Below are 15,207 nucleotides of genomic sequence, written 5' to 3' on the forward strand. Positions count from 1 at the left end.
TTTTTTGTGATAAAATTATCCGATTGATTTGATTTTTGGAATACTAATTCCTAGGACGACAAAGTACAATGTTATAAACCAGGGTTTCGGATCCGGATCCGCAAGGATCCGCATATTTTTGAGTCCAAGGATCCGGATCCGCAAAAAAATGCGGATCCGGATCCTTGGACTCAAAAAAATGCGGAAAAAATGGAAAAATCTACCTAAATTTATATAAAATCTCAGACATTCTCTTGATGAGAGCCAATCTTTAAGGTTTAGGTTCAGACTTGAAAATTAAAAGTATTTTTGACTTCGTATTAAAGAATAATTTTTTTTTGAAAAATTTGGTGATTTTATTTTTATTGTCAAGGATCCGGATCCGGATCCGCACTGGCCACATTTTTAGGATCCGGATCCGCATACAATCAATGCGGATCCGAAACCCTGTTATAAACGTTCTGTTCTTAAACAATATCCTGTATTAAATCAATTTTTAACTTAGTTAACTTACAATTTTGTTTTGACTTTTATACATTTTATTTTCTGATTACTAAGTGTTAATGCCTTTTTGTCCCACCGTTTCAGTGCTTCGCTTTTATGGATGTTGTCATCCTTGTTTTTCCATTACTAGGAAGAAAAATTTAAATTATCTGCCATTGAACCAGGGACCCAAAGGGATAGGACAATGGCCAATAGATTGATGAACATCCCCAATGATGATACACACAATTATCCCTTCTTTAGATTAGGATTAGTGGTTGAAACGTTTGGACACTCAACTAGATGAACCAACCAATCAAATTCAATAAATGTCCCCAAAGTTTTTAAGCCAACGAATATGAAAACATTGTTATAAAACTTTTAGGACTAGTGCACTGACAGCCCAATGCCCTCTCCATCCCTGCAGTGACCTTACCTAGCTTCTCATAATCAGAGCCAGAGGCGGAGTCTGAGCCATCATCTCCGCCCTTTTTTTTTTTCTTTCTCATTTTCTCCTCCCGCATTTTCTCTTTTCTCTCCTTCTCCTCTCTTTTAGCCTAAACAAAATATAACAATAATCCTGAAATAAAAAAAGTAACAGGATGTGTGTCTGAAGCTTTAGATCTCGCTAACAGATGGACAGACATGGTTCTCCTTTACAGTGAAACTTCTTACAGGTTCAGTGAGGTTTAATAACTATTCTGAAAAATATCCCCCCTCAAAACAAAAAATGTTTACACTTTTAAACCTAAATATAACTTAAAATTATATGGCCTATCTCCCTCCCCCCTCACTCAGGTCCTTTAGTACTCCTAGAGGCCTCTAGGGGCGTAGTCTAGCCGTAAATATTTATAATACTAGAATCCTGAAAGTATTATATGAGTCAGAAAATGATCGTTAGACAGGCTTATAAAAAAACATTAACTTTCATAAGTCACTAAAAAAAGAATAAGCAAGTTACTCATAGAACAGCTTACAGGTTATGAAAAAAAAACCTATTTGATTTTTACCTTAAGTTCTGATAGAGCGCTGAATTTGGACCCATACTTCTCCTCATATCCCTTCTTCCTGCTCATAGGATCTATGGAGTAGCTCTCCGACATGGATCTAGTTTCAGAGGAGCCCCGCTCCATTCTGCTTCCGGCATCCTCTCTGGCAGTTTCATAAGAATATCATATTGGTGTACAGTACAACAAAATGGAGCTCTAAATTAATGTAGATAAACCTCCATCACACTCCATTATTTCGTGCAGCATAATTTTGTAGGTATATGTCATGTTATTGTCATTCTATTTGATGATCTATTTTATTGATATTATGTTTATTTATTTCAGTGTGTTCCTGTCAAGATTATTTATTCATGTATGCTGATAAAGATGTTTAATAAATATTACTTAAATGTTGTGATGCTTTATATTTATTTCTTATCATATAAATAGACTTGGACGTATTTATCAATTTGCAGATATAAATCTTAGTTAACAACTATTCAAGGTTTAAGATTATTTGCTTTATTAACGTTCTGTTTATTACAGAATAACAATGGTCAGCTAGATTAATTCAGGTGTTTGATTGGTTTAATATAAAGGTAATTACATGTCAATATAAGTTATATTGCATTTGTCCACTCTTACAGTACTGGTATTTGTATATTTAATCATAATATAAAAGTGGGTTGATATATGGCGTGCACCGGATTTTTCCAGAGGGGTTTGAATCTTAAGGGAAAGAAAAAAGTAAAGGCTTAATTAGGAAGAGTGAATAGCTGTATGTTCATTGCTACGATATTCTGACCATTAACATAATAAGTTTTTATCAGCGTTGTGGAGCCGGAAGCCGTCATATTTTGCTGGAGCTGGAGCAGTAATGTTCGTTAAAAAACGGCTCCGGCTCCGGGTTAGCTAAAAAAAGAGATTTTATATCAATTATAATTTGGTAACTCTGTTTTGTCATGTGCAAATGCCCCTTTTAGGTTTTTCAAGTCCATTTTTATCAAAAATTAAACTTTTAAAACCTTCAAACGTCAAAAAAAATGTTGAGTTTTTCTTGATTTTAGGTCGGAGCCGGAACAGCACCAAAGTCAAACGGCTCCGCAACGCTAGTTTTTATATTAAAACGACTTCAAAAGTGCAGGTCACCTTTCCACAAATGTTAACTGAGGCAACCCAAAGAAATTGCAGAACCGGACAGCAAAATTTATTGACAAAATATAGTGATAAGAAATCTTTTAATTTAAAGAAGGTTTGGTGATTTTATCGTGATAAAATAATAGTAATTTTTTTAAATATTGTAGATTAAATAAATTAAGAGTGAAGTATTTTACATTGTATCTTACTTTTAAGAATCTCAATAAGTAAACTTTTTTATTCACCAAATTCGTACCTATCAATAAATACCTATTGTTGTTGTTTTGAAAGGTAGATTAAAAAGGAACGTATAATTTTAGTTTAAAATTGTCAAATATTTGACTTATCTAACCTTCAAAATTAATCTAAAATACTTTAATTTAATTAAAAACACGTATTGAATTTACATGAAAGGAATATTAGATCTAAAAAAAAAATTTAGAAAACTTACCAACGTCAATATAAATTGAGTTAATTTTGCATTTATATAACCAAAGATATCAAAATATATTGAAAATATTAAGTAACTTTTATTATTTCATATTTTTAGTAGCGAAGCTACACTATAATTTGAAATGTCCGTCTGTCTTAGTTTGGGGGAAACGTGATTTTCTCGGCTCCTATAAAAGATAAAAGACTGAAATTTTTGACAACATTCCAATTATTAAGGAGCCCAATTAACTTTAAAACATCAATAGCGGTCGGACCGCTTTTTAGCAGGTTTTAGGCTATTTTTGTATTTTCACATTTTTCTCCATATCTTTGGTGTTTATGGTCTAATTTCCAAAAAAATTTTAGTTTTAGACATCAAAATAAAATTTCCTGTCATTTCAAGAAAAAAACTATGACGGTCAGACTTCCTTTAAGCAGGTTTTAGGCTATTTTTGTATTTTTCACATTTTTATCCATACCTTTGGTGTTTATGGTCCGATTTCCAAAATTTTTCAGTTATAGATATCGAAATTAAATTTCTTGTCTTTTCAAGAAAACATCAATGGCGGTCAGACTGCCTTTTTGCAGGTTTTGGCTATTTTTATATTTTTCACATTTTTCCTCATATCTTTGGTGTTTTTGGTCCGATTTCAACATTTTTTTAGTTACATTATTCAGTTAGAACTTGAGCATACTGTTGGCAAGATCTTACAGGACAAACTAAAAAAAATCATAATATTCTTATTTCCTGTCAGAGCTTGAGTGTCCGCCTTTGTGTTTGTTTTGCTTCTTTAGCTTCTGAGATATCTCAAACCTAAAAAAAATTTAAAAAATAATACGTTTTCGTCAGGGAGGGAGGGGACAACGGGCTTTTTATTACACTAGTCCCAAAGTTTTCTTATTCGTTGGCTTAACAGCTTTGGGGATCTTTATTGAATTTTAATTGGTTGGTTCATTAAGTCGAGTATCCAAACGTTTCAACCGCGAATTGTAATCTACAGATACAGATGGGGTAATTGTGTATATCATTATTGGGGATGCACATAAATTAATCGGCCATTGTCTTATCCCTTTAGATCCCTGGGTATTGTGGTATACATTTTGACTATCAAATGCTTTACTAAAATCAAACTGCTTTTCTTTGACTAGAATCACATTTTATTTTACTTTATTTTAATGAAATAAATTAGATTAATTGATAATATGGATTGTAATAAAATTTAAAAAAAGGTTATAGGTATGTAACTCTAAATTTCCTAATTTTAACTTATTAAACTTATTTTTCATTTTCTATATTTCATTCAAAGGCTTAAAGCTTTAAAAATCAATTTCCTTTAAATTTCCTCAGCTTTTTAGATTGCCTTTTTCAGCAGGTATTGTACTTTCAGAAACTAAATGATTTTTAAACCACAAACTTCATTTTTGTTCTTCTTAAGTTAAAGTACACTGGCGACTGCGCCTCTAGCATCTAAGACTTTAACAGCCTAAAACCGTCACGTGACCTATATTAAGCTTACTTATAATAAAGAATTAAAGCGGTTCAATGGTTAGCTACACAGAAAAAAACCTTACTACTTAATAAAAAAAGAACAGCGGACCTTTTCTTTAATTCTTCTCTCTTTTCTGTTCTCCTATAGAACTCTTCCTCCCTCTCCCTCTCAGTGAGTGACTCCAGCATCCTTCTATCCTGTTCATCTCCAATGTAATCATCATCTAATCCGTCATCAAACTCATCTCTAAACAGTTTATTAAAGTTAACTAATGGTTTATTTGTGTAATATATGATTTGCTGATTTCATAATCAAAACGTAAAATTATGCTCAGCTTTCAAAAGCTGAAAGCTAAAAGTTTGTTATGTTTATTTTATTTACAACAACTAAAAACAGAATTACAATTGAATTGAATTTAGTATGGCAGTTGCTTCAAAACAATAGTCGCCACCGTTTCTAAACAGTTCCACTTAGCAACTCATTAGTTTAGTAACTTCTTTTTTTAGTTGAGCTCCTTTGCCTTTTATATTTAGCTTTAAAAACTGGCACACCCAAACCCTTTTTTTCCGCCGCTAAATTAAACACCTTTCATATAACCGCCGATTTTGGAGTTAAGATGAACCAAAGTGAACGAACGTTTTTCTGTCGTCTCACTTTAGACTTAAAATACAAAATCTGTTTATTTATCAGTACAACAAACAATCAATCGATCAATCAATCAATCAATCAATCAATCAATCAATCAATCAATCAATCAATTAATCAATCAATCAATTAATCAATAAATCAATCATTTAATATCCCTACCTCCAATTTCCCAGCTCTTCTTCCTCTGATGAAGACCTCGCCCTAGCCTTCCTGGGACTACGCTTATTGACAGGTGCGGATTTTCTTCTGTCAGATGCATCTTAATAAAATAATATATAGATTATCCTTATATATAAAGTATCAGGTTCTCTGTATCTATAATACAAAGTAGCTTGATGTCTGTCTGTCCGTCCGTGCGTCTGAAGCTTAAGATCTCGGTAACCACTGAACCGATTGGATTCTACTCTTCATGGTATATACCTATCGGTCCTGTGGTGGTTTTAAGCTATTTTCTTGGGGGGTGGGACACCCAAAACACCCCCAAAAATAAAAATTTCCCCCACCAAAAATTTTTTTTGTATTTCTTTTCTAGTTTTAATGTCTTTTAAGTTTTTATATAATTTTATATATGTTTTAAACTTTTTATGTTTTTTTATACTTTTTAATATTTTTATATTTTTAATTCTTAAAATTTTTTTCTTCTTTTTAAATTTCTAATCTTCTTTTAAACTTTGTTTTTTCAAATTCAAAAAGATTGTAAAACCTTCCTTCTTCTGTAGGGGCGAAGCCCCAAAAAGGCTAAATGCAAAGAAATTTTTAAAAACATTAAAAAAGAGAAAAAATTCGAAGGGTTTAGAAAATATAAATTAATATAAATAAATATTAACAGTTAAAACAAGTTATAAAGAGTTATAAAATGTTATAAAGAGTTATAAAATACAGAAAATATCTAAAAAAAAATGTAAAAATAAAATTTTTTAATTCTCCCCTGAACCTTTAGGGAAAAAGCCCCTAGAGGCTAGGGGCGAAGCCGCTAGTGAGTAATATATACCATTTCTCTTGAGAAGGTAATTTATATGAATCTGCACTATAAAAGAGAACCATACGGTTCAGCGGTTAGCGAGCTCCTTAACTACACACACGCCGGAGGCAGACAGATAGACATCCTGTTACTTTTAAATAAAAAAAAATAATAATTTACCTTCATCCTCTGAATCCTGTTGGAAAACTTGTTTTTCTAGTTTTGAAGAGGCCTTGTGGTCCTTACTCTTCTTTAATTTCTTAGATTTAGTACTATAATTGTTAATTAATGATACATGTTACATTATTTAAAGAGAAAATGATGATAACATCCATAAAAGCAAAGCTCTGAAACGGTATGACAGACGAACATTAACTTTTATAGAGTGTCAGAACTTAATTTACAAAATGAAAATATAAAAGTTTTGACAAAAGTATACGTATATTTGTTGCAAAACTTCTTAAATACAGAATTCTGTTTAAGAACATATTGAAATTTTTAGGACTTGATTATATAGATGCTTGTACTTTATTGTAATGTGAATCAGTACTCCAAAAACCAGATCAATCGGATGATTACCTATATCACATACAGACTGGCCAGCCAATTTTGAAAATAAAAAACGTACAAAACGTACACAAAAAAAATACGTTATGTACATTAAAAAAAGTAAAAAAACGTACAAAACGTACATTCCTAATAAAAATAAATATTACTTTATTAAAGAGAACTAGCGCCTACGCTCCTAAAGACCTCTAGGGGCACTTGAGAAGGGGAGGGTTGAATTCAATAACCCAATTTTTTTATTTTAGATTTATAAAGAAAAAGTAAAAAACATGGATAACATACATAAGTAGCGAAGCTCTAAAGTTTTATATAGACATCTGGAAAAATTTAACTATAAAAAATCAGTGAGCAATTAAAGTTCTTTTTTGGGGGGAGGAGGTAATTTTTTTCTAAAGTCGATTTCTCTTGGAAGGGTGGATGGTGATACTCTTCCCCAAAATAGTTATAAAACTTCCAAGAACCTATGAGAAGCTATCCTGTTAAGGAGAACCATATCGGTTCAGCGGTTAGCGAGATCCTTTGGTACAAATAAACAGACATCCTGTTATCCTATTATATAAAGTGATAAGCTTTTTTTTCTCTGTAACGAAGGATCTCACTAATAGCTGAACCGATTTAGTTCTCCTTTTTAAGAAATCTTCAAATATGTCCCAGGATGGTTTTAGGCTATTTTATTTCCGGACTTTTGTCTTGGGATGGTTTTAGGCCATTTTTGCCATTTCCTAGCTTTTGAAATACAGAGCCTCTAGAGGCTAGGGGCGAAGCCGCTAGTCTATAATACAAAGTAAAATGGTGTCTGTCCGTCTGTCCCTTAAGATCTCGGTAACCACTGAACCGATTGGATTCTACTCTTCAGGGTATATACCTATTGGTCCTGTGATGGTTTTAAGCTATTTTTTTGGGCCACCCCCCCAAAAAACAAAAAAAATCAACCCCCCATTTTTTTTTTTTTTTTTTTTTAGGAGATATCCTTGGTCCTTTTTTTGTAGGAGATATCCTTAGTCCTTTGTAGAAGATTTCCTTTGTAAAAGATTTCCTTGGTCCTTATTTTTTTTTTTTTACGAATTTCACCTTACACTTTTTTTGATCACCTCTTGGGGCAAAGCCCCTAGAGGCTAGGGGCGAAGCCGCTAGTTATGTACAAAGTATATCCTATTATAAGGACCAGCGACTACGCCCTTAGAAGCCTCTAGAGAAACTTAATTAAGGGGGAGTTGAATTCAAACACCCAATTTTACATTTTTTATTTAAAAATAAAAAGTAAAACACAAGGATGACAACATCCTTAAGTAGCTAAGCTCAAAAGTTATGGATGGAAATCTGGGAAAATAAATAAACTAGGCATAGAGTAGTGTCATAAAAAAAACATTTAACTTATTCAAATAAATCACAAAACCTTTTTAAAAATATATAATAACGTGAAAATCTAGGAATAAATTCAGCCCCCCAACCAATAATCAAATCTCAATGAAACAAAGTGGAAGTATTGAGAATAAAAACTTATACAATCCCTGAAAATTACAACTATCCATCAAGAAAATGAGTAGAGAAAATCATAAAAACCTATACATCTAGGAATCGATCTAGCACTGCAACAAATAGACAAACCTTAAAGAAACTTTTTGAAAATATGTAGAATGTGAATTTATCTATTTCCTGAAAATTTTAGCCGTCTATCTTGAATAGGAGTCGAGAAAATCACAAAAACTTGAAAATCTAGGAATAGATCTGGCACCCCTACCAAAAGGTAAATCTCAATGAAAATATGTAGGATGTGAACTTATTTAATCAAAAAACAAGAGCCAAGAAAATCACGTTTCTCCGATGGCATAACGGACTGAGAAAGTATTTATAGAGTAGCTTCGCTAATAATTTTTCTAGTGAGAAGGGGGGGGGGGGTGGATTAGACCACCCCCATTTCTGTTTTCAATTTTAAAAAGAAAGAAAAAAATAGGGGAAGGGTGGTTATTTTTTTCTAAGAGTGATTTCTCTTGGGAGGGTGGTTGTACCCTCTCCCAGAACCTATAAGAAGCTACCCTGTAAAGGAGAACCATATCGGTTGAGAGAGAGCCTTCGGTACAAACAAACAATTAGTCAGACTTACATCCTGTTATTACGTACTAAGTATATCCTATTATATAAAGTAGTAAGTTTTTTGTTTGATGCTTAAGATTTTCATTACTTCTGAACCGTTTGATTTCAATTTCAGGGAAACTTCACTCAGTTACCGAGATGGTTTTAGGCTATTTTTCTACCATTTTGAATACAGGTTCTCGAAGGGATATGGAAGGACAGAGAAAATAGCCTACAACCTCTCCCAGATCATGTCGGTTCAGCAGTTAACGAGATTCTTCGCTACAGAAAAAAAAAAGGATTTAGAGGATTATACATATCCTAATATATAAAGTGTTTTTGCTTTTTTGTCTGTAACGAAAGATCTAGCTAACCGCTGAACCGATATGGTTCTCCTTTACAGTAAAGCTTCTTACATACCCTGAGATGGTTTTAGGCTATTCGTTTTTAGAAATAAGTCTGGGTATGGTTTTAGGCTATTTTTCTGACATTTCATATTCCTTCGAATATATAGCCCCTAGATGCTAGGGGCGCAGCCGCTAGTAATAGGATATAGGGTTATTTTGTCTAATGCTAAAGATCTCAGAAAATACTAGTCTTTAATACAAAGTAAAACAATGTCTGTCTGTCTGAAGCTTAAGATCTTGGTAATAGCTGAACAGATTCGGTTCTACTCTTCAGGGAATATATCTACTGGTCCTGTGGTGGCTTTAGGCTATTTTCTTGGAGTGTGGAAAACCCAACCCCCCAAGAAAACAACCACTCCTTAATTTATTTTTGTAAACTAATGCAAATAAGCTGGGTGGGGCCTAAATGAAAAAAAATCATCACAATATCTTTTTTTCGTTTTTTTTACTAATTATGAACAAACGATCCTATGAAGGAGGGAACGAATCCTCTGGAGGATAGGGGCGAAGCCGCTAATCCTAGTAGTAAGTAAAAAGCTTTAAGTGTCCCACCCCCCAAGAAAATAGCTTTAAAATATTCCCTGAAGAGTAGAACCTAATAGGTTCAGTGGTTACTGAGATCTTAAGCTTCTAAAAGACAGACGGACAAACAGACAGACAGACATCATTCTACTTTGTATTATAGATAATATACTATTTTCGTAATACTTTTTATACAAATACAAATACATATACAAATACTTTTATACTTATATTTGATTCTTATTCTTTAAAAACTGAAGATACCAAAAAATAAAGACTTCTTAATCCTAAACTGAACACCATATGATATCTCGGAAAATTTACCTAAGTAGATATATAAAGAATTTGAAAAAAATTATTGTAAAATCTATTACAGGTTAGTTGCACAAAGTGCATTTAGACTTGAAATTAGTCAACTGCATATCATTTTCTGTTCAATTCTTTAAACTATATCTATAAAACATATATTTCAAATCCATAAATTTAAACTATAAGTTCTAAAAACATACATATATCACATATTTTACCTACATATTTTTGTTCTATGAAAATTTAAGATATTATTGAATTTATTTTTTATAATACACCTATAGTTTTTGTTAAAATTTTCGTACAAAACATACAATTACTTTTCTGCTAATATTTGATTCTTATTAATTTAAAAAAAACGTAAAACGTACAAAAATACAAATTTCAAAATACGTTACGTACACATATCAAAATAACGTCCAGAACGTACACAGATTCGATGCGTAACGTACAAAACGTACAAAACGTACACTCTGGCCAGTCTGCACATAAAAATTGTTGTTAAAAACGTTAAAAATCAACATGTTTAAAATGGACGTACGGACATTCTGTCATCTGATAATGATTATAGAGTTGCTACGCTTTTAAATCGTACCTAACTACTGCAGGAATCATCATACAAAGTTTTAATTCGATAGGACAATTCTAACTTGCCTAAATTAACGAAAAAAGCTATCCGTTGGACCGTTAAGTGCGGATGTACGGACCGACCCTAATTATAGAAAAGCTTCGCTTTTAAAAATAAGGATGATATTTTATAGAAGCGAATCTATCGAATATGGAAAATTATTCAACAGAAATCGATATATTATTATTTGGATGTTCCAACAGATTTTTCTGTACTCTAATAAAGCGATACTCGCAGCTGGTTAAAATAACGATAAACCCCCATCCACCCCCTTTACCCCATCCACATCCACAAACTAAATTGACGACAAGTTTTTCCCTGTCAATACATCCACGTTTCATTTATCCATAAAAATAATTTTGAAAAAACTGCTACAACGTACTTTTTTAGCATCTATTAATAAGTCTTTTGTTTATCTTTTATTTCTTTACAAAAACTTTTCTTCTAATAATTTCTAGATTTTCAAAAAAGTTTTAGAAGATTTTCCTTATAAGTTGATTATGAAAGAAAGAGGACTTCTTGGGTTTTAAAAAAGTTATATTAAAATACTTAGAATTGATATAAACACCGTATTAATTAAACAAGGATGACAATATCCATGAAAGCGAAGCTCTAAAAAGGTGTGACAAACGAACATTAACACTTGTAGAGTGTCAGAAATGAACGGGCAGAATATTAATGTATAAGTCTAAACAAAATTGTAAGTAAAATTGAAGCAAGCTATAAATTAGGGGATACTGTTTAATGACATACTTACTGTGAAAGATGTATTGAAGAAAATAGGAAGAGAAAAGTGTGAAGTCGATGTTAATAACAACAAAGCACTTTTAAACTACCTATTTATTGTTTGCCAGCACATAATTTCCACTAGTGGATCAGAGTGGAAAACTGTTGGCAAAGATGGCAAATGCACAAATCTGAAGGATGATGTGAAGACTGCTAAGGCTGAGGCTAAAGAAGCGTTTAATACGGCAGATTACTCATTGCAACGTAATCTTAAGGGCAACTTTATACTTACTAGCCCGCCTAATGTTGAAAAAGGATGGAAAAGTCTCTTTGAACCCCATGATGAACAGGACACAAGAACTCTGACAGAAAGGACATTAGATCTTGTCCAGGAGTGCTACGGAGTCAGAATTCCTGAATCTGACATAACAGCAGTACATGAACTAAAAAACAACTCAGTCCTGCTAAAAATTTGGAACAGAAAAAATGGGTCAGCCTATTTTGATTTGGTTTCCGCTGTCAAAAGAGGAGGAGTAAAGAAGTCAGATATACCGAAAAATGGAGGCGGGGCTCTGCGTGGGGAGGGGGTCAAGAATGAGGGGTATAAGGACCAGAAGGAGGGGGAGGGGGACAAGAAGGAGGGGGAGGATATGACCAAGAAATGTGACTCTTCACATCCTGGGCCGAAGGTAAAGTCATACATTCCTAGACAAAGGTTCTTCATAAACTTCCAGCTAACTAAAAATCGTTATAAGATTTTAGGTCATATCAAATTTCTAAAGAAAAAAGGATCCATTCACAAATTTGACACAAACCAAAATGGAGACATTAACACGACTGTCAAAGAAGGCGAAAAACCCGTTTGGCTAACTTACTATCCCAAAAGTGAAAATTTGTTTACTTACACCATAAGTGATATCGACAGCTATCTGCCTAAACATGTTGGTGTTAAATCTGATACAAAGCCAAAATATGTGAAAAAGAATTAAATTGATTCTAAATTTAAAAATCATTCTCTGATATCAAATCTAATATATGTCTAAACTAACGTCACCACTCTACACTTTATCTCTATTGTATGTCACCAATCTCTTACTATATGATAATCAAGTTTACTATTTTGGGGTTTAATAGTATAACTTATAAAATTAATTTTCCAAACTGGCACTTTTTAATTGTAAAATTTAAACTTATCTGTTATTATAGGGCTTTGATGATGATATAGATTTAATTTCAAGTAATGGTCAGAATGAGCTTGTATTGAATAGTGATTTTGGGCATAGTTGTAAGTATGTTGATCAAAATGAATTTAAATCGCTAGTTAGTAATAAAAGTGAAATTTTTTCCGTTTTAAGCTTAAATATTCGCAGTATTTCAAATAAATCAAATGATCTTAGAGACTTGATAGAGGAATCCAAAAACAAAGACTTTAATTTCTCTTGTTTATGTGTCCAAGAGACGTGGGGAATCAAAAATCAAGATTTAGTCTGTCTAAATAATTATAATCTAATCTCAAAAGATAGGGAAGTAAAGAGGGGAGGGGGTTTGGCTATTTATTTATCTAACTTAAAAAACTATGAAATTATCAAAGAATTCTCGTGCTTTAATGACAATTTTGAATCTTTAATAATTAAAGTTTACATTTCAAGAAACAAGTTTAAGATAATCGCAAATATTTATAGAATACCTAATAGCAATATACAATTTTTTTCTGATTGGCTTAATACAACTCTAACTTCTCTCAAAATTATGAATGCAGAAGAAATAATTCTTTGCTCTGACTTAAATATTAATCTGCTTAAATATAATGAACATTCTCCAACCAACGACTTTTTATATATGTTAATCTCTCATTCTTTTTTACCAGTTATTACATTACCTAGCAGAATTACACCAACAACTGCCACTTTGATTGATAACATTTTTACAAATAAAAGGATGGATAATTACAATGCCGGACTTATTTACTCAAGTCTATCTGACCATCTCCCAATATTTTACTTAAATGTTAGTAATCCTAAGCAAAACAAAGATTCTTTTATACAAAAAAGAAATATGTCTAATGAAAATACTGAAATATTTAAGCAATCCTTATCCTCTTTTGATTGGTCTGACATAACTACAGATTGTAATCCAGAGAGTGCTTTTGAAAACTTTTCTAATGTTATCAATGAAAACTTTGAAAAATGTTTCCCTTTTAAAACTATAAAACCCAACAAAAGAGTTATCCCCCAAAATCCCTGGATGTCACCAGCTTTATTAAACCTAAGAAAGAAAAAAGAAATGTTATTAAGACAAAAATTTAAGGATAAAACCGTTGATAGCAATAGAAAATTTGTCATTGCAAATAACATTTATAAATCTGCAGTTAGGAAAGCCAAAAAAGAGTACTATTTTTCTAAATTCAATGAATTTTCGTCTGACATGAAAAAAACTTGGTCTACAATTAATCAACTTATTAACAAGAATAAAAAAACGCATTCTATCCCAAATCTTTTTACTGATGATAACAGATCTTATGAAAACTTTCAAGATATTTGTGAGGGTTTTAACAATTTTTTTATTAATGTTGGTCCCAGCCTAGCAGATGAAATTCCATTTTGCGAAAATGATTTTAATGACTACCTTGGGGTTCCAGTCAATGAAAATTTTGTCTTTCAAAAAATCACCCCTCAAATAATTTTTTCTACTCTCAATAAGCTAAAACCTAAACTAAGTTGTGGACCTGACAATATTTCTACTAAACTTTTAAAAGAAATTATGCCAAGTATTATAGATCCTGTTGTTCACCTATTTAATCTTTCATTTAAACATGGCTTTGTTCCAAACAATTATAAATGCGCTAAAATTTTGCCAATCTTTAAATCAGGAAGGAATAATTCATTTGATAACTATAGACCTATTAGTATATTAAATGCCTTTTCTAAACTACTGGAAAAAATAGTTGCCTGTCAAATGTTTAAATACTTAAATAAGTTCAATATTCTTTATAAACATCAGTATGGATTTAGACCCAAGCACAACACAACACAGCCCTTAATTCAATTATTGAATAAAATATATCAAGGTCTTGATTCTCAAACACCAAAATACACACTGGGGTGCTTCATTGACTTAAAAAAGGCATTTGATACTTGCAATGTCCAAATTCTTTTAACCAAGCTAAACCATTATGGTTTTAAAGGTTTATCAAATAAATGGTTTCATTCTTATTTAAATAATCGTTCTCAATATGTAGAAATTAATGGTGTCAAATCATCTATTCAAAACATAACCCATGGAGTCCCACAGGGTAGTGTTCTGGGTCCTATACTGTTTTTATTATATATAAATGACTTGCCAAATGCAATTGATATATTTTCTTCACTTTTTGCTGATGACACAATTTTTGCACACAGTGATAGCAATTTAAAAAGATTAGAGGAAAGGGTTAACATTGAACTAGAAAAAGCTAAACTTTGGTTTCAAGCAAATAAACTTTCACTTAATGTTGCCAAAACTAAGTTTATGGTTTTTAGAACCAAAAAAATGCAGTGTGTCCAAGATTCTCTAGTCATAAAAATTGGTGGTGAAAAGATTGAAAGAATTGGAAATGATTGTAATATTAAATCTTTTAAATTTGTAGGTGTTCATCTAGATGAGTTTATAACGTGGGAACACCATATAAACTCAGTTATTAACAAAGTATCTAGTGCTAATTTTGTATTAAATCAATTGAAAAAGTTTGCACCAACTAAAATTCGTAAATCTATATATAATTCCCTTGTAAAATCGCACTTGGAATTTTCTATTATAACATGGGGTAATGCTAAATGTGAGGGAATGAGTAGATTATTATTAAAACAAAAGCAATCTG

At 31.8% G+C, this 15,207-nt stretch overlaps 1 protein-coding gene across 7 annotated transcripts in view; it reads right to left on the minus strand.

Annotated features, from left to right (window-relative positions):
- LOC145328862 (RNA polymerase-associated protein RTF1 homolog) overlaps positions 1 to 15,207 on the minus strand; it is a 61,165-nt gene that overhangs the window by 32,213 nt on the left and 13,745 nt on the right. For all 7 annotated transcript variants that reach the window (XM_080172771.1, XM_080172776.1, XM_080172775.1 and 4 more), the window contains exons 10-15: positions 6,300 to 6,391; positions 5,318 to 5,417; positions 4,619 to 4,756; positions 3,769 to 3,834; positions 1,473 to 1,614; positions 899 to 1,019 (exon numbers count right to left, since the gene is read on the minus strand). In XM_080172771.1, the coding sequence (XP_080028897.1) occupies positions 899 to 1,019; positions 1,473 to 1,614; positions 3,769 to 3,834; positions 4,619 to 4,756; positions 5,318 to 5,417; positions 6,300 to 6,391 (659 nt within the window). The remainder of the gene's footprint in view (positions 1 to 898; positions 1,020 to 1,472; positions 1,615 to 3,768; positions 3,835 to 4,618; positions 4,757 to 5,317; positions 5,418 to 6,299; positions 6,392 to 15,207) is intronic.

Source organism: Acartia tonsa, chromosome 9 (assembly GCF_053477335.1).
Source record: "Acartia tonsa isolate MP-2025a chromosome 9, ASM5347733v1, whole genome shotgun sequence".
Classification (NCBI taxonomy): Eukaryota; Metazoa; Arthropoda; class Copepoda; order Calanoida; family Acartiidae; genus Acartia; species Acartia tonsa.